The following is a 27,890-nucleotide window of genomic DNA, read 5'->3' on the forward strand; positions in this document are numbered from 1 at the left end:
AATTTTGCATGTTTTTTTATTTCCGAGGAATTAAGATATGAACTGGTATTAAATAGAGGAAGCTCAAATTTTTGGATGCTTTTATTTTCGCGTTAGTTGCACTTGGTGCAAAATGTGCAAAAAATTTCCAACGCTGCAAAAATTTCCACTTTCACGGTACAACATCATATCTTGGAGACAGAAACTTACTGGTATTTCATAATACATAACATGCCTATCAACAGTCTTCAGTTCATATTCCCACACGATCTAATATCGGAGGATGTCCTCACAAAAATTTAGAGCTTGTAAAGCAAACGTAATACACATAACAGACAAAACTAAAAATTCAGTATTGCATAGATTTCAACAACTTAACATTCAGCCTTTATGTCAGTATATAGTCAATGAACTGAATCAGTGAAGATAATATAGCACCACGTGAGTCCCTTCCCCACCCCCCCCCCCCCCTTCTGTATGCAAAATTTAGGGTGGTACTCCATACAGGACAACCATTAACTCTACTTTAACATATTTGAAGTCAATAATGAATATGACATGCATGCATACATTACTCCATTCAGTACCGCACTCCACTATAGCAAATTTAATCACTTGCGAAATCGTCGGGAAGCCCCGGTTCGCAAAAGATTGGACTCGCGAAATATATGATGTATACAGTATACATCTACCAGATATTTCTTAAGAGACGCCGTTGAATTAAATGCAAAATTCTTTTAATCTTTAACATAAGATCTAAACACAGTTTGCATAGATAGTTTCATGAATGTAGTCTTTGTTATTTTAGAAAGAAGAAACATCTATATATTGGCAGTCATTCCAAATGATTTTGCTGGTCTGGAAGTGTGGGGGGAAAGCAATAAATACCACAGCTTGGACGGACAAATGGGTGGGGGAAGGAGGGGTACATGATGATAGAGGGCGCTATAACTCATCGTGGGACTCATTTCTGCTCTGCTCGTCACTCTGCCGGAACCACTCCCCGTAGACCCGGACGGGATCCACGTTCCAGTGCTTGTGGAAGGAGACCGGTGTCTGGTGGGCCAGTAAACCCTTGGCGTAGTCATCTGGTCGGGCCTGGAGGGATAGGCAGTGGTCAAAGTTATTAAAGCTTCTTATTTCATGTTTAATTTTGATTCTTGAAATCAATTCTTTTACATGAAAGTTCTCCTCCCAATGCTCAACACTCCTCTGCTTATCCTTACAAACAAACAAACAAACATAACAACCAAAACCACACACTGATTTATGAGTGCATTTGAATAAAGCATGGTTGTTAAGCCATGATTAAAAAGAAGAACTATGCATACAAACTCTATAAATATTTGCTTGATGATTTTCACAATTTTGTGAGAACAACAAATGAGAAGTTCGGTAAATGAAGTGAGATAAAAACCCTAGTAGTGAGGTTAATGAGGTAGAAATTTGGAACCTATAAGTGTTAAAGTCCATAATCAGCTACAAATGCACATGAAGACACCAGAAAAATGGTTAAATGGTACAATATATCAAATATATCATCACCAATCAGAAGAGTCAAACACAAAGTAGCCTCTGGAGACAAGTGGTCTTTCTACACACATTACATTTAAAAAGGCTAAATCACAATTCTCAGTACGGCTCAAATTTCATCTTCCACCATTTAGACTTTGCCTGCACTACAACAAAATGCTCTACCATGAAAAATTGTCTGGTTAACACGATTTGCCAGGATGATGAGTAGTTTTGGAATATTTCCAAATCACAAGTGTGAACTAATAAAAGACGGTGTTGTAGTGGGTAGGAATAATGTTACTGTTCCAAAACATGCCCTAGCAATAGCATTGAATTGCATGCAGCTAGCTAACAAGCTGCAAATGCTATTCGCTCTCACATGATGGATGCTGCTGCTGCTGCTACAATGTTCCAATACGGTATATTGCAATTGATGTAATCAATCATAAATCGTCACATAGCAACCGGAGTCGAGCATGTTCTGAGATTGCAATACTGGCAGACCATTTTGGGTAACAGTTTGCATTTTTGTCAATAGCCAATTGAAATCACATTATCACAGCATTATTTCACACATTTCTTGTGCATATATCTCCTTTTTAGAACAAAAATTGACAATTTTTGCAGCTGGTTACATAGGAACCGTTTTCTACCCACTACCAGGTAATCAGAATCAAACAAAATATCTTTGTAGGCAGGGGCATGCCAAAGAAGACATGACCATGCATCTTGGAGAAAGGCCAAGTCACATGATACAGAAGTGGTGACCTTTGACACAATGCGAGTCACGCCCTCACCTGGTGAAAGAGGGGAGAGTGGGCGATGGGTACATCGTATCTCTTGGCGCACATCCCAATGATCATATCATCAGGGTCGTCAATTTTGCTGCACTTGCATCCGTTTGAGATCAGCGTCTCCACAGCCGACCGGCTGAAGACCATTCTGTCAGAATAATGGTCAAACAAATTTTTCAAGTCTTCTTTTCATTAAAAACAGTGAGGTTGGCCTGTAGAGAATGGCTGCTTTACAATTGTTCCACACATTTCATTAATAAAAGGGTAAAAAATATACTGGGGAAGTGGTTTACATACACAAGTATTTAGAACATTATGAAACACAGCAGACAAAGAAAAGCAGCGATAGTGAGTTAACACTGATTCTCTTTTTAATGATGTTACATATACCGGTAGTTTGTATTTTCTGCTGAAGTTTCATCACAGATACTTGCTGCAAACTTTCTTCACATCCTCACAAAGGAAAGTATGGTATATGTATCACAGTATTCACTGTAAAAGTGGACAATTTCACAGACTTTGTGTAACATGAAACTGGTGCAAAGAGAAAATGCGAAAAAATTGCTTTTTGTTTTAATTTTTTGATATTTGTTGTTTTCTTCACATTTGCTATTCCTGTAGCATGAATGAATCTGCAGATCATGTGGATCAGTTACCTTTCACTGCAGTATGTGCTGCAAAAGCCCTTAATGCAATGACAGTGGAGAGTGTTTGAAGTGCTTGTTCAGTTGTCATAACCATCCACAAAATTAAAAACATGCGATATTCATCCTACCCTGCTGAGCTTCAGCAAGAAAAAATACCTGTGCACAAACGTGCACCTTTACAGTATCTAATTGTCATTGAATCTCTTTGCCTGAAATGTTCGTCTTACCCTCCTCCACCAGTGACGTAATCGTAGCCGTGTCCCTTTACATGCCCGTATCCATACCGCTCACCAACTATTACTGGATTTTCGGCTTTGTAACACGACAGCAGCTGCTCCAAATGCGCCACACTGAGGAGAAAATATTCAAAGGAGCAGATGAAAGCTGCAGTTCTACTCATCTAGGGATTGCCTGGTTGGCACTGATTGATAAGGGCTAAATTGGAGTTGTATATTTAACTTTAAAAAGATATTGCATATCTTCTCTTAATAATTGTGTCATGGTAACTCTTGGCAAGCACTAGCAATTTGAAAGTACAAAAAGCCCACACAAGTATGATCTTTATAACCAACTTTTCTAAAAGGGTGGCGCCATTTCGTCTATGACATCACAGAAAAGAATTCACATATCTTTATGTGGGAACTGTATCCTAGCAATTTTCACATGAGAGTTCAGAAAGTAGGAAACCTATACCAGGAGTATGTCTAACTCTCAAAAGGGTGACATTATCTTATCTGCGAAATCCTGTCGTGCTAACATAGCAACATTTGAAATCACAGCACTTGCAAACTCTTATTCTGAAAACAGAATCACTGAGAAACAGGAATGAGGTGATCAAAATTGTGGAATTATCGGAATGGCTGCAGTCTATCACAATCAGTACATTAACATGAAATTTAGCAAATTAAGAAAAAAGAATGATATCAAGAAAGCTTATCTAAACAACACACTTAAAGGTCTAATACTTGTTGGAATCATTTGCAATTGTTGAATCTGGATCATGGATACAATGACTTATGACAACTTTAGTTTGAACAAATCATTTCAAAAGCTTGAAGTTGTTTTGTTCTCATATTTATCCCCCCCTTTTTTTTAATGCATCAACATTCTGTACCATTCTGTATTTTGACAATGTGTGTGTCATTGAAATATAGACAATCTCTTTAATCTGACGTGGAATATCATCACTCACCTGAGAATTGTGTCATCATCCGCTATAACGAGCCACTTGAATTTCTCATACTCCTTTTCACTTAGAAATTTCTCCATGATGACAAATGTCTTAGCGCAGTGTCCTAAGTGGGAAGAATGATATCCAAGATATATTCCTTCAAAGCTTTGTGAAACTTCCATTTAAAAAAAAAAAACAATATTCTTTCAGGTTTGAACATGAATACAGAAATTACCCAATGGTTAAAGGGATGGAACAGTTTTGGTTGGGATGGGGCTTCAGATTTCTGACTTCTTGATGATAATTCTTTGAGATGAGAAACCTCTTATGAAATATGAAAAAGCATGCAATTCTAAGAGGAATTCAAAGTTTATTTGATGAAAACTGGTTTTGAAATGGCTGAGATATCCACAGCAAAGCGATCCTAATAAAAGGCGAGACCCACCTTTCATTAGGATTGCTTTGTTTTTGTTTTTTGTTTTTGGATATCTCAGCCATTTCAAAACCGATTTATATCAAATAAATATTGAATTCCCCTTAGAATTGTATGCTTTCTAACACTTCATAAAGTGGCTTCGAAGTACCTCTCAAAAAGTTGAAAGCTGAATCCTCATCTCAACTAATACTATATTATCCTTTTAAAGTATACAGATCATTTTGATAAAACTGCAAATATCAGCTGAGTGTTTTTAGGTAATTTGGCCACAGGCATGTCCAGTTTTCTTTAGTCAAGACATTGCAATTCTAACTGGAAAGAAACTCACTCACAGAAAAAGTACCTCAGGTACTTCCATCATATGCTTGTATCATCAAAGTTTAGGCACAAATCTAAGTATTAGCACTGTGTACACTTTAACCCATTGAGGACGGACTGATTTTGCTACAACACGCATTTCTCATAGACACCTGCCCTAGTATACTTGGGACACGTCCTCAATGGGTTAAAGGTTGCACATCATAAAGTGAGATTCACAGCTAATCACCAACTTTTGACATTCATAACATTTCTGTTGTTCACTTTTCTATTACAGAACAGACACAGATCATTATCATACACTGGAAGAAATATCAATCTAATCTTGTCACGAAGGTCAAAGTTCATTGAAATACCTCGCTCTGTGTTTGGCACGCCACATTCCACAGTTGGTATGGATTTGTCTTCTTTGTCGCTGAAATACACTAAATGCTTTGCAAAGTTTCCCCACGTCTTCCTTACCACGGGCACTGGGGTATTGAGGAGAGCATGGCATGAATTTAGTATGGAGTCAAAATCAACAGAACAATAACTGTCAGAGTGGACCATTTCAATGAATTCTATGAAATCTGCATATGAGAGTATTCCTGTGCACTAACTGATATATCTACTAATATTTATGCTTTATTATATTGCAATTATTTAGTTGAGCACAAAGTTTGTACAAAAATAAAATAAATGTCCACATCATGAAATATCAAACGTTCATAGAAAGCATATTGCATGTTTCTTGTACACCTTGCATGTTCGTTTATGACTTTCATAGTCTTATATAGTTATAAACTATATCTTTTTTTCTAATACCATTGATGTGACAGAAAGACTGTGACCAGGATTGTGATTGCTAACCACAACTGTGAAAACCTGTACTTATCCTCTTTCTTTCTTTTATGTTTGGTTTCATTGTATTAAAATCATTATCAAAATATGCCATTACATGTAGTGGCATATAAAGGAATATCTGTGCAGGGGTGCAATACCTCTGTCTTTATGAAACTTTTCACAAGTTTTCACCGCAAACAGAACATCATCTCCTGGAACAGCACTTCCCTGAAAACAAAAAACAAACAAACAACACATTAAGAACAAATTACGAATAACAGCTCCTTCATTGCCATAACGGTAACTTTGTTTTGTTAATGTAGCATCAAATACCTTGCCAGCTTACACTAGATTACTAGCTTACCACCAGCTTACTACAAACTTACAACCAGCTTATAACCAACTTACTACCAGCTTACTACCAGCTTACCACAGCTTACTGACAGCTTACCACCAGCTTACTACAAACTTACTACCAGCTTACTACAAGCTGACTACTATCTTACCACCAGCTGCCTTAAATAGTGACTCTTCTCTTCTTGTCATACCATCAATCTGAGTCACCATATGAATGACTTGATAAATAATATTTCATGTTTCATACCATTTGATGATTTCTGTTATTTCTATGGCTATAGGGGAGGGAGGAGCTTTTTACACCCACTGATGTATCTCTTCTTTAACACCTATCTCACCATCATCCTATTACAATTTTCTTTCTGTCCACCCTATTCTCCCAAGTGTCTTTTGTGTAAGTGTGACATTTCAGCCTACAGCATGTTGCTTGAACCAAGACAAGGCATACAATATAATCTTTCTTGAAAAACTGATGATATTTGACTTCAGACATCTCATAGAGTTTGAAGAATTTGCTGATGCAAGCATGGGTGTGAAAAGAAAAACCCTCTGATATTTGACTTCAGACATCTCATAGTGTTTGAAGAATGTGCCAGGGCAAGCATGGGTGTGAAAAGAAAAAACTGACGATATTTGACTTCAGACATCTCATAGAGTTAGAAGAATGTGCCGGAGCAAGCGTGGGTGGGAAAAGAAAAAAAGGGACTCACACATCTGGGCAGAGACTTGGGGTAGGCGGTGACACAGATGGAGTCTGACTTGGACCGCTTCGTCTTGCCCTCCTCCACCCTCTGCCGGACCTGGTCAGCGGTCAGCGGCAGGGGACTGTGGTCAATGTTTCCTGCGCACATCTGGGGGAGGCCGGTCAGGTGGAGCCCGCCTTCTTCATTCCAGATGTAGAGAGCAAGCTATGTTTGACATGATTTGTAAAAACGAAAAATACTGTTAAAAAAACATGGTAAACTAAGAACTACACAGGGATGAATCCATACATTAATTCTTTGAGTACTCTTTTTAACCATTTCTGGATAACACAAAATGGTACATGCTGTAGAGCAATACAAAGTGGGGAAAAGGGAAGATTTGCAATTGATTGTAATTTTCATAAGAGACATAATTATAAAGTTCTGGTCACATTATTTTCCTCCTCTTTATGACAATGTCATGTCAACACTATGGAGCTTGAAATCTTGAATATTCTAGACAAACTCAGCATCACATCATCAACTACCAGGTATTGCAAGTTCTCCAAATACACAAGCATTTTTACTACACAAATTCTTTGTATAATTGCAGGAATTTAAAGGGATGGTACAGTATTGGTGGAGATGAGAATTGGGCTTTTAACTTTTTGCGAGATACCAAGAAAACACTTATGGTATAGTACAGAGCATACCATTTTAAGAGGAATTCAAAGTTTATTTGATGAAAATCGGGTTTGGAATGTTTGAAACATCCAAAAACAAAGTAAAACAAAGCGATCGTAATAAAGTGTGGGTCCCACACTTTATTAGAATCGCTCTTTTTTGGATATCTCAGCCATTTCAAAACCAATTTTCATCAAATAAATGTTGAATTCCTCATAGAATTACATGTTCTTTTATATTTCATAAGAGGTTTCTCATTATCTCACCAAAAAAATGTTAGAAACCTGAAATTAGGTCTCAACCGAAACTATACGATCCCTTTAACTTCAGATCATACTCACATAAAACCACAAATCCTTCTAAACCTGTTCATCAACAACAAATGGGCAGAATGATTTTTTTTTTTTTTTTTTTTTTGCTGCTTTGGAATTAGTTTTCACAAGCTCGAAGCATATTTTTCAAATTTGAGTCAATGATTTATTTTGATATCTTATTTGATTACTGGTGTCTACAACCTTACTGAAACTTTCTCTTCTTTCTACACACACATTACACTGGCAACATGCATTGTCGATGAAAACAAAACAAACAAATTTTTCACTTTAAACTTGACAGTAATGAACACATCTACTCATAGTCCAGCTACCATCACACATTTTGGTTTTGAGGTTACCGGAGAGTGATGAGTACAATTCTCTGAGCTGACTACATGGTCATACCTCGTGCTTTACGTCAATGCTGAAGTCCACTTTCGGTGTCTCCTTCTGTATCCTTGCAGCGACGCTTTTCGTTTAGAGTAGACGAACCACAATACGTAAATCACGTAAACAATAAATCATAAAGAGTAGTACCTGAAGACATGATACAATAAATGAAATTAAAAGAACGAGAAAAAACTAGATTCCCTCTGAGAGTCAGCAGGAAGAATTTGACAAAGGTCCAAAAACACATAACAAATGTCAATGTAAGGGAATGACTTACAATGATTTCCAAGAGAGAGCTATCATGAAAGGAACTTCTTCCTTTATGCTCTTTTCTAAAAAATCAATTGTAACATTATATGTTTGATTTCTTTGTTTTCACTTCCATTTCTAACTTTGCTTTTTTCCTTCATGAGTTTAACCCCCTTCCTCCCCCCACCAAAAAAAAAAAAGGCTCAACAGAGTGAAGCAAAGTGAAATTAAAACTCACCAAAGTCAAGAGTATCATTTCTTATCCCTTATGTTATGAGACATCATTTTGTTATTTGCATTGTATGTTGATTGTTTTGTCTTTGTCTTGCCCTGTTCTTATGTTTCACTTGCTTCGAACACATTGGTAACAGAAATCTAATTAATATTTTTAGGTCAGGAAAAATAAGGGACATTTCCTTTCTGGCTGCTGCCTACCATAGCATTTTTTTTTTACACTGTTTAACTGATATGTTTGTAATTGTATTCTAATGTTGATGTATGCATTTGTTTTTAATGTCTTCTTTGCCTCGGTGAAATAAAGAAACTTGAAACTTAAAATTTGAAGATTAAAATATGAAAATAAAACAATCTCAAGAGACTTCTATGATAATTACATCCATCTGAGATTCCACTGGGCAAAATCTTCCATCAAAAATACCCAGAGCCTCACCTGCTGAGTAGCGTGGCACTCAGGATCCATCCCGCATCGAAGTCCGGGAAGATGAATTCCGATTGGGGATTGTGAAAGTGATGGATGATTGTGGCTTCCTGGTCGTAAAGTGTCTTCCCAAAGAACCATTCCTGGATGAGAAGGGGGAAATAATCGGTTGCATTAAGTCAACACTGGTGGAGAAGGTGATTCTTTCTTACACATACACCCTGATGAACATAAACCCTATCTGCACTAGGGCAGGGCTGCACACTAACCCATTTTTTCTACTGGTCCAACCTGTCTGTTGGACCAGTAGGTACCAAGTTTGTCCATTTTTTTACTGGTTCATTCCGAAAAAAGTTACTGGTTGGACTGTGATTTTTACTGGTCCTGGACCATCGGACCAGTGCCAGTGTCTAGGTATCCAGTTTTTCAATTTTTTTTTAAACTGGTCTGACACTGATTTTTACCGGGCTGGACCATCGGATCTCTGCCAGTGTGTAGCGTTGGCTAGGGACTTTGGGCTTTATTTACAATGCTATGGGATTTGCTGCGCCAATCAGCACTCAACGCACACTAAAGGTTAAAGCAAAAGTTTGCAGATGATGCCAAAAAAGTCTTTTATGTATCAATAAGAAAGGTACAAAGATAGGTACAAACAATACATGATTCCTGCATACATAAATTTGAAAATTATGTCATCCTACAACATTCCATTTTCCATTTTCCACTGTTGCTCAGCTTTAGCAAAAAAAAAAAAAATGGACTTCAATATCATTATCACTCTTATTATCATTACACTCACTTCACAGTCTCCCCCAAAAACAACAAAAAATGCAGCTCTTGCCAAGATATCCATAATCTTTTTTCCATAGAAATTAAAGAGGAAATGAATGAAAGTTGAAGAAGTAATGATATTGTTTACATTGCACAACAACGTCAATACAAGGATTAAGAACAATCTTTGCTTGAATGAAGTCAGTCACTACCAAGTATGGAATGGCATTCAGCTACAACAAACTATAAAAACAGGTCATATACAGCTTTTGTGTTGTCTTTTTTACCTCGTCAGAGCTAAATCTGCTCAGTAGGACAAGCAGCCCTGTCACGCTGACCCTTGTATCTTCCTCGCAGAAAAAGAACCATTTCTTGTTGCTGTATTCCCTGAAAATCCTGTATAGGTGTGAACCAGAGAAGGTTGCGAATTTAGTTCCCAGCAGTAGTAGGGGCTTATCACAGATGCACAAATAGCACATAGGATGTACGTGATTATGCACACTGAGTTACAAATGATAATCACTGGACTTGAATGTATTACAGTACATGTACTAACTACTTTTGAGACAGAGGAACATTATATGCTCCTTTATATTGGAAGTATGGGTGATAATCAATTATTTATGAAAACTGTCAAACTTCCGTTTAAACTGGTCAAAACAAGGTAACAATTCTTTTTCATCATTGTTTTGAAATAGATCTGTATCAAGTGAAAAGAAAAGAGAATGGAAGCAATACAAAATACAACAAAACAATTACTTAGACAACAAAGTTACCAAGACAAATATGGGTATGTGTAAGCTAAGGTATAAGGAGACTAGCTTGCTTTGTTTGCTAACCAAAATGTACCATAAATCTAATCTGAGAAAAGCCTCATTATATCACATCCCAGAATAAGTATGCTCACAAACAGAGATGTTTTAGAATACAATCATGAGCTATGCAGCTATGTACTTAAGACTTTCACTGAAATTTTTCCTGCCATCTACTCAGTGGATTGACAAAGTTGGTGCCAGCATCATGGAAAGTTTGATGAAACCCTTCCAGACAATTCTTTAAACACATACAAATCACACAGTGAGACAGACAGACAGACAAACATGGTATAACAAGAAATGTATGTAAAGATACAAAATTCATCTATTGGTAATGACATTAACCCATTGAGGACGGGCTGATTTTAGTGCAACACGCTGTCCCCATAGACACCTGCCCGAGTATACTTGGGACTCGTCCTCAAGAGGTTAAGATGAAAACAAACATCACAATCGTTTCTGGCATTTAATACTTACTTGGGGAGGACGGGCAGCATTGTCCACTGGCCATGGCTTCCATATTTTTCGTGCAACAAAATTACTTCTGCTTGACCCTGGATGGACATTCATAATAGAGGATCAAAGACACAATGAATGTAAATACATTTAAACATATCAGTTTGTCCTAAATTGATACCATAATCAAGTTGACAGATAATCTCATCGCTTCTCTATGCAAGTCATATTCTTAAAACAAATATTTACTTAGATAGACATAAAAGTACCTAAGTAAATGGATGAGCAGAAATGAATATATAAATGAATGAAAGAATAAATGAATGAATGAATGAATGAATGAATAAATAAATAAACAAATAAACAAATAAACAAACAAACAACAAAAAATAAACAAAAAACAAGTAAATAGACAGATAGTCACAACTTAAGACCGTGTAATTCTTTGGGGGGAAACCTGAAAGGTTTGCAAAAATGGCCACTGACACAGTTAGTTGTTTGCTTGCTTGTTTGTTTGTTTGTTTGTTTGTTTGTTTGGTTTTTGTTTGTTTGTTTGTTTGTTTGTTGTAATGCTCACCAACTCTTGCACCCTGGTCTGCTGAATGATGTCGTCTCTGACCTGCTGGGCCCATTGTCGGTGGGGCAAGGCGGCTTGGCTTCTAATGACAAACAGGACATCATCTACCGTCACATTGAAAGCACCCTGAAGAAAAATGGTCGCAAAAAAGAATCCCGTGTCATACATTTACATACTGGCAATTATCAACCCATGATCCAGCAAAGCTGCCTATTCTTTGCACTGAGAGGATAGACATTGTGTGGTGAAAGTGAAATATCAACAAATTCTATGGTTTCTTCAACATCAAAACTATGCATTGACATACCAGTTAAAGGCATAATTTACCATTTGCAGATGAAACAATAACTCATATTTAGTTCTTAAAAATAGTTCCAAGATGTGAGTTAGGGATAAAAACAACCAGAGTAAAAAAGTTAATCAGTATAATCAATTTTAAGTATTGTTACATAAACAAAATGTGAACAATAGTTATAACAAAATTATCTCTAGACTAAACTGTCTACATTTATGGTTTCCTGAGAAACATAGTGGTATCTCCAGGTTATATTTTAGGCTTTACTGCAAAATTCTTTATGCCGTACGATGTTTTGTGATAAAACTGACCTACACATAATATGCATCACATGTGATAACTCAAAAAAAAAAAATTAAATCACTGCTCCCAAAGGTAGACAGTAGCTTCAAACAAATGAGAAATGAAGGGAGTAACTGAAAATGATTGATATTGGTAATACTGCATTTATGGAAAAAAAAAAAAAAACTTTTTTGGAAAGAGTCAATACTTCTCCCAATTACTACTTTTAGCCTAGTCTATGTGTTACATTTTCTTCACTGACTGGAACACAAATCTTGAAGCAAACTTGAAGAGTAACGAGGGGAACTCAACACAGTGTCCAAGCAGCACATACTGGTATATCATATATTTCATTATGATTGTTGCATAAATGCTGTGTCTGACATGGCCAGACTTTGCATTTCAAATTTAAAAACATAAGTGTAATTTGAATACTGGAAACAAAAACATATTCTATAAAAACATAAATAACTTGGAAAAACACAAGCATGTTGTCTAGACTGGTTTTGCACCACCTAACAAACTTTTAAAATGCATATGAACAGGTATTGAATAAACAGTAATATCAATAATACATCCCCCCCCCCCAAAAGAAAAAAAAGAAGAAGAAGAAGAAGAAGAAGAAAGAAATGCAAGTCCAACAACTTACATGTGGTTTACTTGAAAAATCCTGATAGGGATTGAATGTACCTGGGAAAAGTTGAAAAAAAAAAAAACATTTACAAGTTGAAAGCAAATTATTCATTGCAAAGACATGCTGAAGTAGGCATAATATTTAATACCAAATTCACATTGGTTCGTGAATAGAGTGAAAAAACAAACAAAACAAAACTGATGCTCGAAAGTGCTTCGCATTGGTCTTTTGTCTGTCATAGTTTGTTGGGCCTTTGTTTCCCAATGAAAAATGAACAAAGAAATAGGATTCTGTCATGATTTTCTTTGCTCATATTTCTAAAATATCTATATCATATATACATTTCTAGCACGTCATTTTTCTCTTTTTTTAAAAAGTTTTTTTAATGCATTCTCTGCGATTTTGCCATCTCCAAAAAGTGACACACCATCAGGGAGTTGGTAAATTCATACTGAAGCTAGTAAACCCCCTTCAAAAGCAAGCATGTAACAAATTGTTGGCCAGTATAGAGTGAAGTCTGTAAAATGAAACCAGCATGAAAAAATACATGCCTGTGCACTAGTTAGACATTTCATAGCTGCTGTTTCCAGGAATATTGCAGAAAAGTGTTGCAACAGCCAATCTCATTTGCTTTATCATTTTTATTACTCCTAACTAGAATAGTTTAACCCTTTGAGGACGAGTCCCGAGTATACTCGCACAGGCATCGATGGGAAATGCGTGTTGTAGCAAAATCAAACCATCCTCAACGGGTTGTTAATTCTAAACTTTTTGAATTTTCTGCTAAAATGTCTTTAAATTCATAGATACTGTTTGATATCATGAAATAAAAAATAAAAAAAAAAACTTGAAAAAGAGAAGCCTCTTTTATACCGTACTAATAAAGACTATATGCTCGCTTCATCTGCCTCTATGCCGAGACTCATTCATGAGTGGTAGCCGTCTCATATGATTATCAGCTCTATAACATGAAGTCATCTTTTCAAGTGAATTTGTTTTAATATCCCAGGACTGATGGCAATTCAGGATGCGACCGCATTGCCTAGTACTAGTAGTAGTACTGGAGTTAAGACGGGATGTGAATGTTGTACGGTACCAAAATTCATCAAAATTTCATAATTTATTACTCTCCACATTTACCTACAAAGTGGTAGTAAACATGAATGATTTAGTGTTCTATACGATTCAGAAAAAGTCTGATCTGTTGTGTTACTATGGTGATTGTCATCTTACTTCACCAACGTCAAACCGTCTTCAAGTTTATTATTGTTGCAAATTGGCATTGTCACTCACTATGTCAGGTTATCATACATGTAGACTCTACTTTCATTGATCGAGTGTAAAAAACTAGCTGCAATTCAGCTTATTTCTTCTTTCTTGGATAAATAACATTGCTTTTTAGTTTCTTTGGAGGAGTAGAAAGAGACTGGCGTAGACACGTGTACATTCATCAAGCAAGCATGCTTACCTGCGGCAACAGCGGGAACACAACACACCGCCAGCCCGACGGTCAGGGCAGCGATAGTTAGTAAATTTCGATGCATCTTGACGACAATCCCTCACATACGATCTCAGCTGCTATACCGTTAACTTGCGGCAATCCTACTCTCACAAAGAAGGCTCAGCAACATTCAGAGCATGCCAGATATCTGCCACTGTCAAAACTTACAATTTCGTTTAAATCTTTGAATATTACGACGATTTCCGGGAATTCCGGTTAGCCAGACAGACAACGGCCTCACTCTCGCTTTTTCGCCTGTATGTCTACTAATAAACCACACGGAGCGAGTGGGACGTGTACACAATTGAAATAAACGCTAAATTGTTGACCTTTGCACCGGCACTCCTGCGCTCCTTCATTTATTCTCGCGGGTGGGTGCGCACTGCGCATACTAGGAGCGGCTTCGGAAATACTTTTAGGTAGTACCTTCAGTTTTGCACACTTGATAGCATCAAAACAATAACGAGTAACGTTAGGCCTATTGGAGTTTACGCAAGAAACATTGAGGAGGAAGGAGGAGTTGAGACTGGTTACTTTACCCGTGAAAAGATCGACGCCGACCTCAAAAAATCGAAGCAAATGGCTGGTATGTATTTACGATTGCAATCATGGTCATTGATTGTTGAAGTCTTGCCAATAATGCCAATGGTGGGATTTTTTTGATGCGAGTGTGAGACGTTGTCGTTGGATGGTCGTGTTGCTGTTGGTCTTGGTCGCCGATTGTCGAACATGTCGAAGAAGAGAAGCGTGTAATATTGCATACTCATGTAGTGATCTCTCAAACACAGAAATGATAGCATGGGACTGTTCAAAACTGTTAACCTCTGGGAATTTCCAAACTCCGGGTCTGCCAACCTTGAGTCCTTTAGAGACTCTTTTGGATTCCCTTTTGGGGTCTGAGAGTGCAGCCAAAATCGTACTGAAATTATCTTATCATTAAAACATTTAGAATCTCGATATATATCTACATGTGTGAGTTGTATAAACATGTCATAAATTTAGATTTAAAATGAGTCTTCGAGGATATATTACTGATAAAATAATCTATCTACTTTTTTGTGGTGGGGGAGTTTGATGGTTGATCTAATCAGTAAAAAAAAAAAAGCCCCCCCCCCCCCAAAAAAAAAAAAAAAAAACAAGAACTAAAACAAACCAGAGTAAACAATGCCAACAGAATACAAGTTTGAAATACATGTATTGTTTAGCTAGATACCTATGTAATGACAATGTCAAAAGCTATAGAACATATAGAATTACAAGTTCACTAAGGTTACTACTCTACCACAAAGTTAAAGATGAGGTATCTGAAAAGTACACACATACGTAACTGATAATTAGGAGAGTGTATTGACTATTGTGTTATCAAACATTTATTTTTAATTGCTCTGAATTCCGTCCTCAGAGGATGAAATTTCAAACAAAAGTGAAATTAGCACTTGATCTTTTACAGGCCTAGCTATTCACAAAGTCCTAAAAATTACAAATTCACCAAATTATGTGAATTATTTCCTCTGATTTTTGAAAAATATATTTCTAAGTTAACTCCTCCACACAAAAAGTTATCTTTTCGTGCAGTGCAAACACACATCATAATTCCAAACATGATTTTCATAATGGATTAATCGACGTCTTTCACATCTTATTCATCTTATGCAAAGTCCCATGCGCACAGAATACCATCATATTACTCGCAGATCAGAGATACATACGCGTTTGGAGTGACCATGTAGTGTCCAGTAAAATCATGTCTGTCTACCTACCTATTAATATTAGTCAAGCCGTTAGGGTGGCTTTACTACTGGAATTATGAAATGCAATCGCCTAAATTGTATCGCTCATTACCTGCCCTTTTCACTCTTAGCAAAATGGATTTTCTTAACTTAGTTACTCAGTCACCACTAAAAATGTCTTCCGTGATATCTGGGCAGGTAAAAATCTTGTTTGTTTTTTTTTTTTCTTAAATGGAAAGAGAATTCAGAAATTCTCTCATCTGAAGTAGATGTAGAACTAGTATGTTTCTAGGGAAGGTATTGTACAGTAAGTGGTGAATACTACAGACTTGATATGATTGCAATAAAGTGCATTTAGCCACATTGAAAGTCTTTATTATCCTACATATGGAAAGTATTACTGTATAAGTGGATATTTTCGTGAGGGTTTAATTTTCGTGAATTTCGCAAATCACAGTTGGATCGCGAATTTTACAACATGCAAAAATGTTGCCATACACTAGAGTAACAATGCATGCAAGATAGCGCAAGTGCCATTTCGCGAAAACAACATCTCGCAAAAATGTCTGTGAACTTCTAATTCGTGAAAATATCTGTACGCGAAAATAACAGCTTATGCATTACCCCAGGTATCCTCAGCCTTGCTGCCCCCATATAAATGATGCCTATTGCTGAGTTCCAAATTTACAATTTTATTTAACCCTTTGTGTTCCTTGTGTGGCGATTGACACAGCACAATTCATAACTCTGTAAGCACTGTCCGTAGTCCCTCGTACAGAAAATATTAAATGCATTAATGAGCACAAGAATCAGTCATGAATAAAACAGGGCAGCAAGGTTAAAGTGCTAGTGTCAGGTCTACCTTTATTTTTGATTGTGTGTGATACGTTGTCACAAACAACACTTGGGATCATCAGCAATATGTGAATTTTCTTGAATGCCATTTTTAAAAAGATATGAAACACAGTAAACTCTGCAATTGGAAAGAAAAAAGAGCAGAAAGTAATGAAGGAATTCATTAATTTGATAAAAAAGCATTTCCATATAATTATACATGTATAACAATGACCTTTCATTATGCAAATTCAACAAAAGGTCATTTGCCCTGCATTGTGCTGATGTGAAGCAAATACTAAGTCAAGAGCATATCTGTCATTGTTTACTTGTGTGTTCTGCCATGCTGAATGTGTTTTGTATATTTTGCTAGAAATCACTGAAGCACAGATCAGCTCCCTGCGGGAGGCCTTCAATGCCGACCCCAAGAACATCCTGGCTCAGAACAGCGCCACCAAGTATGACCCTCTGGAGTTCTCCATCGCTCCCAGTGTTGTGCCCAGCAACCAACACCTCTACACACACAGGGTTAGTTCACTTGTCTGTTTGTTAGAGGCCAATAATGTTATTATCATTGAAAACTCTCTCACCTTTAATCATCGGAACTCTTCCAAAATGCTTAGAAAGAGAAATCTAATTCCCTGCTATTTCACTTTTCTCAAAGGAACTTACTTGTAAGCTTTTAACTCAATTGTATTGGCAATGGAAACTTCTATAAACAAATCTTCTAGCCCTTGCATATTTTTTTCAAAGTGAATATATGTACAATGACACCCCCTTCCCCCCCCCCAAATGTATAATAAAGATGAGAGAGTAAAGTTACCCATTCTGTGTAAGTATTTACAATGTCTTTTTCCCCCAAGTCAATGGGTAGTTGTTCACAGTTATTCTAATATTTTATACAGCCACGGTAGTAACTGCTATTTCTATTTCAACAAAACTTTCACTATTCTAGTCATTTGACCATTAATAACTATTTTTTTTTTTCCAAAGTGAACTTGAACTTAGAGTAGGGTTTTAACTTTCATTATACTGTGGATGGTTTCCCATGTTTCACTTCGCAGGTCACAGAGGCCAAACCCATGACCAATCAACGCAACTCTGGAAGATGCTGGATTTTTGCTGCCCTCAACACCATGCGCATTCCATTCATTCGAAAGTTCAACTTGGAGGAGTTTGAGTTCAGTCAGAACTACCTCTTCTTCTGGGACAAGGTGAGAAAAGGATTCAATACACTAGCTGTGTTCCTGCTTACTGACCGGAATAGGATCAGCGTTGCTGAGCACTAGTTTGTGCTTACTCCATACGTACTGAAATTTTAACAGTGGTTTGATTGTTGCCAATGTTGTGAATAGGCTCTCAATTGTGAAAATGTGGGGGAAAAAAGTAAAACAAAAATTTGCCCCACATGCACTGTCCCATGCCTGCACATTGATGTTACAGTATCAAGTGTCTACGAGTAGTAGAGCCCATGGAGTCATGGTATCAAGCCCCCTTCACAAATCCTTGGATCACTATTCCTTTTTTTCTGAGATATTTGATCTCATTTCCAGCAAGATTTTAACAAAATAGTCAAATTTCTTCTAAACATTTTTGTTGTTGTTGCAATTATCATGATAATGCAAAAACCACAAAATAACCCATGAAATGTATAATCAACTGCCATTAGTGTATGTTAAAATGTGTGTACATGAAAATATCAGTGTGTACCGGTATAATGTTTTTCTTCCTTAGACCCTATACAAAGATACATTTTTCTGTAGATATTTATATGCTGATAAAAATGCTTCTTGCCTTCACAAAGGGTATAGCATTGTATGTAATACAGCGAATGTTAGGATTTTCTGTTAACGAAATTCAGAGCAATGATTTGTTCCTTCTAGCAATTACACACTTTGTATTCGTAACAGCAAAATGAAAATTGGAGAAATGCAAATCGCTTGTCGTTCTTTGGATGTGATTCATCAAAGGAAAGGCGGAAGAAGATGTGATAACTTTCATACCTCTTTTTTTTTTTTCATTAACCTTGAAGATAGAGAGATCCAACTACTTCTTGCACTCCATGGTGGAGATCTTCCGGCAAAACGAGCCAGTGGAGGGGCGACTGGTCAGCTTCATGTTGACCTGTCCAACCAATGATGGTGGCCAGTGGGACATGATTGTCAACCTGGTCAAGAAGTATGGCGTCATCCCCAAGAAGTGTTTCCCGGACGTCCACAGCTCCGGTGCCTCTCGCCGCCTCAACATCACACTCACCTCCAAGGTATGGCTGAAGCTGCACATGCAGAGCTTTCATGGCCCAGTGGTCTGTTCACTGGACTCACAATTAGTAGATCATAGGTTCAAGTCCATGCCGTGATAGTAGCGTCCTATGATACAGACAGTCGTACAGATGCATTATTTCTGTCTACCCAGGCATTTTTGGTAACCTTTCGGAAATGTGAATGATAGGCTTGACTTATAACCATGTAGACATGTAGGGAATATACTCTGGAAAGAGGAGATGTTACACATAAGTGTGCAGACATAATTTATGCAACAAGCATTGCTTCCAGTCCAGGGCAAATTAGACACTGTTCTGTCAGTATTCATGTGTTGATATTTCTGTGATATGTTTGTTATGTCTAGACAAGGAGATGTTTGTGTAAAATACTTGATATACCCTCCCTATCAAGTGGATGAGGAGTAATGCCAACCTCTGTGCAAAGAGTGGTATGTGGTACCTGTGTAAAATCAACGACTTCCACAAGTATATGTAGCATTTTATCATATTTTTACATAAATTTCCATGCAGCAGTGAACTTATGGTTTACCTGCTGGTAAATTACTCGGTCTATGATTCTTCACAACTTTATTATAATTATGTCAAAACAAAGGGGGGAAGAGGAAGAGAGTACATTAAAAAGATGAGATTTAAAGGGATGTTAGAGTAGGCCCTATTGGTTGAGATGAGGATAGGGCTTTTTACTTTTTGGGAGACACTTGTAAAATAGTACAGAGCATACCATTCTAAGGGGAATTCAAAAGTTTATTTGATGATAATCGGTTTTGGAATGGCTGAGATATCCAAAAACAAAGTACAACAAAGTTGTCGTAATAAAAAATGGGTCCCACCTTTTATTATACCCCCGCCAAACGAAGTTTGAAGGGGGTATATAGGAATCAGCGGACAGTCGGTCGGGCGGTCGGTCGGGCAGTTGGGCGGTCGGTCCGTTGCAAATCTTGCGTCGCGAACTACTTCCTCAGTTTTCAACCGATTCCCATAAAACTTGGCACAGATGTGTGCCTTGGGTTGTAGATGTGCAAGACGTAATTTTTGACAGTACCCAAAAATACGTTGCCATGGTAACGGCATATTATGGGCAAAAATGGGTACAAATCTTGCGTCGCGAACTCCTCCCACAGTTTTTGATCAATTTTTATGAAATTAGGTACAGATGTTCATCTGAATATGTTAATGTGCAAGACACATATTTCCGCAGTGGCAAAAAGTGCGTTACCATGGTAACGGCATGTTATTGGTAAAATATAGGGCAAAATGCTTCATGGCAAAACTGCTTCATCAGTGTTCTTCCAATTCTCATGGAATTCATATTGAATGTTTGTCTTAGGATATAGGTCAGCATGACACATTTCTTGACAGTGACAAAAAGTATGTTGCCATGGTAACAGCTCACATATTATGAGCCAAAATGATGGAAAATTTTGTGTTGCAAACTACTTTCTCAGTTTTTGCCCAATTTCCATGAAACTTGGTACAGATGTGTGCCTTTGGTTGTAGATGTGCAATACGCATTTTTCGACAGTACCCGAAAGTACGTTGCCATGGTAACGGCATATTAATGGCAGAAGATCAAGGAAAGATCTTGCAGATTTAACTACTTCCTCAGTTTTTTGACCAAAGCTTATGAAATGTTGTTTTGACCAAAGCTTATGAAATGTTGTTTGGCGGGGGTATAACCAGTCGCTGTAGCGACATTTCTAGTTTGGATTGCTCTGTTTTGGGTATCTCAGCCATTTAAAAACCAATTTTTTATCAAGTAAACATTGATTTCCTCTTGAAATTACATGCTCTTTCATATTTTAGTAGAGGTTTCTCATTATCTCACCCCAAAATGTGAGAAACCTGAAGTTAGGTCTTAACCGAAACTGTACAATCCCTTTAAAGAAATTGCTGTGTGACTGTTGCCGTTACAGCTGAGAGAGTACGCTCACGTGTTGCAGTCGATGGTGGAGAAGAAGGCGACTGACGAAGAGATCCAGACCAGAATTACACAGCAGATGTCGGAGGTCAGTAGTAGTGTAGGGTCATGTGATTCATCACTCATTTGCATATGCATTCATGGGGTGGGGTTAGTTTTCCTTTCATAAACTTTCAACTTGTCAGCACTGGTAGTCAATTTTGAAGGCATTATTTACCATTTGCAGATGAAACAAAAACCCAGCTTTAGTGCTTTAAATTGTTCTAAAATGTGAGTTAAGGATAGAAAGAATCAATGTAAAAATCTGTAATGTGATAATCAATGTCACATACTGTTAAATTTACAAAACGTTGAACAATTGTTATGATAAAATTGTTTTTAGACTAAACTGTCTACAGCTATGGTTAATTGAGAAAAATAGTGATATCTCCTTATATTTTAGGTTTTATTGCAAAATTTTTATATGGTAGGATGTTTTGTAATACAACTGACCTACACATATGCATTTTAAAAATCACTGCTCCAAGTGGTAAACTGTACCTTTAAGTCTTTAGTGCTTGGTACAGTGAGGCTTGAATTCATGAAAGTGGTACAATCTTTGTAAACCATGGACAAAGACCGTAGTTTTGTATGGGGTGCCAAGTGTCGCATGGCCTATTTTGTTTTTAAATCAGTCATTTCGTCGAGGTCATTTTGTCCACCTGTCGACAAAATGTTAATTTCATTAATTAAATTGTCATTTCATCAAAGAAATGACTAATTTCGTAACAAAATGGGCCATGCGACACTTGACACCCCGTTCAAAACTACATTCTTTATTCATGGTTTAAGCCATGGACAAAGATTGTACCACCTTCGCGAATTAGGGCCTTAGTGTTCTGATGTATGTTCTTGGCTTGCACTGAGTTGTGGAGTACCTACAGTAATACTGCTTGCAACATTAATGACTGGTGAGTAAAGAAAGATAAATGTTACAGCAGGCTGTGAGGAATCGTTGACAAATCTTCTGAGCTTGATTTTTTATCTGTGTCTTACACATTGACTTAAAATTAAAAAAAAAGATGAATGAAGTTAAACTCACATGTGGAAGAGATCATCTTTTGTCACAATGGCACATATTTTCATTCTGATGCGATTTTTCCTTTTTTTTCTATGGTTTGCCATCATTTTGTTGTCTTGATTTTTGTCAAACCAGATTTCACCCTTTGTGTACTTTGAGTACCGATTGATACAGAAAACCCCATAGCATTGTATACACTGTCCAAAATCTCTGACATATAAAGGGTTAAGATTTTATCCCTACTCACTTATTTTTTTTTTTCACACTCCCTTGTTTTATGCATGACCTCTTTTGTTTCTTTCTTCTCGCTCTCTTTCTCACCCTTTTGTTGTTGTTTTTTCATCCATCTTCAATGCAAATGACTCAGTTTTATGGGGTAAACTTTTAGATAGGTGACTATGATTGAGTCTGACATGATTGCGAGTTTGCAGTTGCATTGAACTATTGCATAATATTGATCAGTGTTCAAGGCATCTGGAGGCAGTTGACGAGCAGAATGAGTAGGTTGTTATTTTTAATATTCACTTGTAAATCTAGAAGTGACAGTTGCTTATTCTTATCGTTCACATCACGCCCCAGATTTTCCGTATCACGTGTATATGCCTTGGAACGCCACCGGCGACCTTCACCTGGGAGTACTATGACAAGACCAAGACCTACAAGAAGGTGGGACCCATCTCCCCCAAGGACTTCTATCACCAGCATATCAAGCCAGCCTTCAACATGGAAGACAAGGTGATGATATATCCTCCTGCAGAGTAATTAGTTTACAAATGATGCATAGGTCTAAGTAATTGTGTGCATAAGGTAACTATGCAATGCTTAAACCATGCGGCAAAGCTGAGTGGATTAAGGTTAGGGTTAGGGTTAGTTGATAGCCTGAAGTCTCTCGTTAGAGTTAGTGGGTTAGGTCTAAGGTTAATTAGTTGATAGCCTAAAGTCTCTTGTTACCGCATGCACACTATTCCTATTGATGCGCAAAAAGGACATGTACATCATCTGTTTTATAACAGGAACAAATTTTTGGACAGAAATCTTCTTCTTTTTTTTTTTGATCGTGTAACCTGATGGAAAATTTACTGGATACATTGCATGGATACATTTCAATGACTAATTCATTACTACGACAGTAGAGTTCATATCTAGCATTATCACTCAATATCTTGCTATTCCCAGCCATAATTTTGATTGTCATTCTTAAAATAATTCCTATCAACAGTTACAGAGTAATTTGTTGAGTTTGTTGTTTCAGTCAGTTTTGTTGTGAGTGATGGCAGTGCAGGTGAGATCTAGTAAATAGATTTGCATTCTTTTTACTATTTTACTTTTGACTATTTTAATCTTGTTCTGATAGTATCAAAACATCTCATACCATATATGGGAGAGTTGTAATGACAGGCAACTTTTCAGGAGTTTACTAACCTGGTAATCTTGTTGATGTTTCAGAATGATGGAGAAGGATTGTTTGTTTGTCTGTTTGTTTGTTTGTTTGTGTCAGGTCTGTCTTGTCAACGATCCCAGACCGCAGAACAAATACGGAGAGATGTACACAGTGCAGTACCTCGGCAACATGATTGGTGGGCAGAAGACCTTATACAACAACCAGCCGATTGAAGTCATCAAATCGGTCTCTCTAAAATCCATCAAAAATGGAGAAGTGAGTTCATGCTTTTATTCTATAATTATCATTTTCGGTGTCTTTTGTAATCATTATATGTAAATTATCTTTTTCATTAGTTTTGCAAGGCTTGCAGATTGAATATAGTTTGTTAGTTTTTAAATGTATCTTTTTTGTCTGATTATCCTTTTCATAGGGTTTTGGTCACATGATAGAAATTTAGTATTAGCTCTTTTCTTCTGAAAAGAATTATGGAGGAATTATTATTACTATTATGGAGAAACTGGCAAACTATACATGAGATAAAAGTAGGGGGAGTGATTTTAACAGGTGTAGTTTGTGAAATGAATACATATGAATTTCAATCGATACAGGCTAAAAAGAAAATGTGGTGATGCAAGTTAAAGAAATATTAGGTTTGATGGACTGTTAGTTTGATTGGCTATGAGGCATGCAGATACACAGTGCTACTGACGGAATTCAGTCAGTTAACTCACAAAAAATAAATGTGAGAAGGTTGCCCTCTTGCCTCATTTCCCATTCCTCTGAAATCATGCATCTTGTATGCTCACTTTCCTTCCCTATCCCCCCCCCCCCCCCAATGACACAGGCTGTCTGGTTTGGCTGTGATGTGGGACAGTGTTCAACAAAGAAGACAGGAATCCTGGACCCACAAGCGTATGTTGCATGTCATTCTTCTCTTATTTCATTTCTCACATTTGATGATCGTTTGAAGTGATGTTATGTCACCTGTTTTCCACAACATTCCTGCCTGTCATCATCATGTCATATCATACAACACCTGATTAGAATGTAGCTATCCGATTGGTCGATTGCCCATCACGTGACATCTAGTTAAAAGTTCCATCGCACGTTGTGGCTGTCAGCCGTGCAATTTTGTTTGAGCAAAAATGGATAGCGCATGGCTGACGTCACCCATTTCCACTGTTAAACTCACGATTGACTTGAAGTTTTTGTTTCATCGCAGGGCTCTGATGTCACAATAAACAAACATTTGCTGCGCGCACTCAACTATTACAAGCGCGCTTACGAGCGTGTACTTTTGGTACTCATTTTTGTAAACAACTTCAACCAATCGGCTTCATGTAGTACGTACACTGTGACTGAGTGGCTACTCATTCGTCTTTCACAGAAAATGGTTGCCATTTCTGTGCTAAATTCAAGAATCTGTGTGGACCACATCTGTTGACGTTCCAGGTGTTGTATAAAACAAATAGTGTATGGTCTTCACTCATGCAATGGAACAAGATTTCGCACTCGGTGAAAGATGAAGCGCACTATTCAACTCAGCTTCGCCTCGTTGAATAGAGCGCCTCTATCTTTCACCTTGTGCAAAATCTTGTACCATCGCACTCGTGACCATTCACTATTTGTATAAAGATCAGCCCACCACGAAAGATGTCTTTCTGTCTAACATGTATTCTTAGGGGATCATACAATATAGCTAAACTCTATGAATTTCCATTCACAAATCCCTCTAGAGAAGCTAGGAACACCTTTATTGGAAGAGGACATGTGTGTCCTAACTTTATCAAGATGATCCTACTAGTGATGATCAAGTCTGGTCTCAGTGATTAGAGGTCAAAGTTGAAAAATAGAGTTTAAAGGTCACAAGGTGACTTCGGAAAGCCAGGAGTGTGTGCTGTTTCTTTGAATTCATGCAAACTTGACATGGGTATTAAACATGTTTGAGCAACTGATGGAAATTAACCCAAGATTTCCATGTCAGAGGTCAAGGGGTCAAGATTTAAGGTCTATAGTGTGAATCGTATGCACAATGTCACATGACTAAACTGCAGACAAGGGTGCAGCCTTGTAGAGGAAAAACAACACAGTTTTTGAAGTAGCGAAAGTACTTTCAAAACAATTTATCTTTGTTGGTCGCCGCGAGTGTATTACTCATTAGTGAAGATTGCATTTCTTCACGACATATTTCATTCAATGCAGGAGCAAGCCATTGATTAACAGTCACAACTGCCGCACAACTCTGTGAAAGTGAGAGTGGTTTAATGCTCATTTATCAGCAATGTAATGTTGAATATTGAGACATTTTTAGTCATGCACAACGTTGAGCTCTGTCTCACTTCCGGAAAATTTTCACCTGTCATCTGAAACAAAGGAAAAATCAAAAGTGACACCCAATCTTTTTTTAAAATTTCTGTCTATCTAACTTTGTAATATTGGATGAGTTTGTTTGCATGCTCTTTCCTATTTACTTCCATCTTAGGGTGGACTATGAGCTAGTGTTTGGCATCAAATCCCTGCAGCTGAACAAGTCTGACCGACTCCGCTTCGGGGAATCCATGATGACCCATGCGATGGTCTTCACCGGTGTCGCAGCGACAACGCCGGTAGGTTGTGATTACAGGCAGCACTATTCTTTTAAAATTCTCATTCTTTTACTTTCATGCTTGTTTCAATTCGCGCAGAATGAGTAAATGAAAATTTCCACTCGTACAGTAATGGAAAAGTCTGACCGATTGATATCTCTGTGATGTGTTTTTATGACAGGAGTCGGATAGTGAGTCGGAGGCCATACAGAGATGGAGGGTGGAGAACTCCTGGGGGGAGGATGTTGGAGAGAAGGGTAAGTAGAGCAGGGGATGAATCTCTTTCAGAATTCATGCATCCATATCTCTTTCCTCCGAACCTAACTCCACCTTTCTCTCTCAGTATTAAACACTCCTCACCTTCTGATCTCTTTTTCTCTTTCTCTCCCTCTCTCTTCTGCTGTCTCTTCCTTTCTCTTCTAAACTATAAAAGAGTTCTAAAGTATTATGAGAGATTTAATGCATTTGCAAGTTAACATTTCATTGTCTACCTTTTAAAAACAATTAAATAAATCACTTCAGTGGTGCAGTTGTGAGCAATTTTTTATAAATGCTGTCATCAGATTTTCAGTTTATGATTTTCAAAGAAGTTTAAGAGCATTAGCTCTGAAAGTCATAATATTAATATTTTAAAAGCCATATCATGTAGAGATGTATCTGCACTATTTCAGTATGGACAGACATGCATGCACACAAGACATACATTTATTTGTCTGAAACACTTTCATGAAGTTAGCATAAAGTCTTTTTTTAAGTGGTAATATTTTCCCTATGATTTCATATGTGATTTTAATGGAAACTGAGGGCGAATGGATATTGGTCATTAGTAAGGATACCTTTATCAGATATGATGGGAGATAGATACTCTGCATTGATCTGTGTTTACCCATGATGACTCTCACTTGAATTGGGGGTTTGTGTTTTGGCAGGCTACTTTCTAATGACGGACCGCTGGTTCGAGGAGTTCGTCTTCGAGGTGGTGGTCGACAAGGCCCACATTCCGCCAGAGGTCCTTGAAGTTCAGAGCAAAGAGCCCATCGTGTTGCCACCGTGGGACCCCATGGGGGCGCTAGCCGGGCCGCTGCCTTCTAAATTATAGCCACCCTCCGCAATATAAGGCGATTGAGAAGAGGAACTCTTGACGAGGGAGACTCCTAGATAGCTAGAAAACTCATGATAATATACTTAAGGTAGGACTATCAATATCTGTAGAGAGAATGGTATTTTTTGATAATCACTTTTTATGATGTAAAGTGCCAGAAGTGCACATCCACATGAATGGACTCTACAGTACTGGCTTGTGTGTTTTGCATCAATGTACGTAGAGAACATTAGTGATTTCCAAAAACTGCCCAGATTTTCCTAAACATTAGGCTAGTGCGAGAATATCAGAATCCTTTCTTGTTGATCTTTTACATTCCCAGGGATTAACCTATCTAGTCCAGGAAACCATGTTTTTGAGGTTTGATGCTCTTTTTTTTTTTTTTTTCATTATTTTATCATTTATTGCCAGTATTTCACATGGTGGAATAAGAACTTTTCTTTAACTTGAGCTATATTTTCATATAACTATATTTTCATATGAAACTGATAACTTCATCTGTGGAATAACCCAATGCTACTTTATACTGGATTCTCAAATTGGCAACACAGTTTAGACTATCCAAGCGAATGTTTTTATCTCAAATTGGTGATTTTTTTCCCCCTCTGATTTTGTGCAGATTTGATGTATGTAACCAGTTCCAGC

At 37.4% G+C, this 27,890-nt stretch overlaps 2 protein-coding genes across 2 annotated transcripts; one reads left to right on the plus strand and one right to left on the minus strand.

Annotated features, from left to right (window-relative positions):
* Window positions 1-455: 455 nt before the first annotated feature.
* LOC140227937 (beta-1,3-glucosyltransferase-like) lies at window positions 456-14,391 on the minus strand. The gene is made up of 14 exons (XM_072308321.1): window positions 14,316-14,391; window positions 12,863-12,903; window positions 11,637-11,762; window positions 11,081-11,157; window positions 10,076-10,184; window positions 9,030-9,160; window positions 8,126-8,189; window positions 6,750-6,947; window positions 5,841-5,910; window positions 5,217-5,330; window positions 4,128-4,230; window positions 3,163-3,285; window positions 2,292-2,436; window positions 456-1,077 (listed from the first exon to the last, which is right to left on the minus strand). The coding sequence occupies exons 1-14, from the start codon at window positions 14,389-14,391 to the stop codon at window positions 925-927; spliced, it is 1,530 nt and encodes a 509-aa protein (XP_072164422.1). The 3' UTR covers window positions 456-924.
* Window positions 14,392-14,834: 443 nt separating this feature from the next.
* Window positions 14,835-27,753, plus strand: LOC140227348 (bleomycin hydrolase-like). Its single transcript, XM_072307765.1, has 11 exons — window positions 14,835-14,934; window positions 17,286-17,440; window positions 17,977-18,126; window positions 18,945-19,175; window positions 21,110-21,202; window positions 22,754-22,909; window positions 23,673-23,831; window positions 24,403-24,470; window positions 26,041-26,164; window positions 26,325-26,400; window positions 27,073-27,753. The coding sequence occupies exons 1-11, from the start codon at window positions 14,928-14,930 to the stop codon at window positions 27,240-27,242; spliced, it is 1,389 nt and encodes a 462-aa protein (XP_072163866.1). The 5' UTR covers window positions 14,835-14,927; the 3' UTR covers window positions 27,243-27,753.
* Window positions 27,754-27,890: the final 137 nt, after the last annotated feature.

This window comes from Diadema setosum, chromosome 4 (assembly GCF_964275005.1).
Source record: "Diadema setosum chromosome 4, eeDiaSeto1, whole genome shotgun sequence".
Classification (NCBI taxonomy): domain Eukaryota; kingdom Metazoa; phylum Echinodermata; class Echinoidea; order Diadematoida; family Diadematidae; genus Diadema; species Diadema setosum.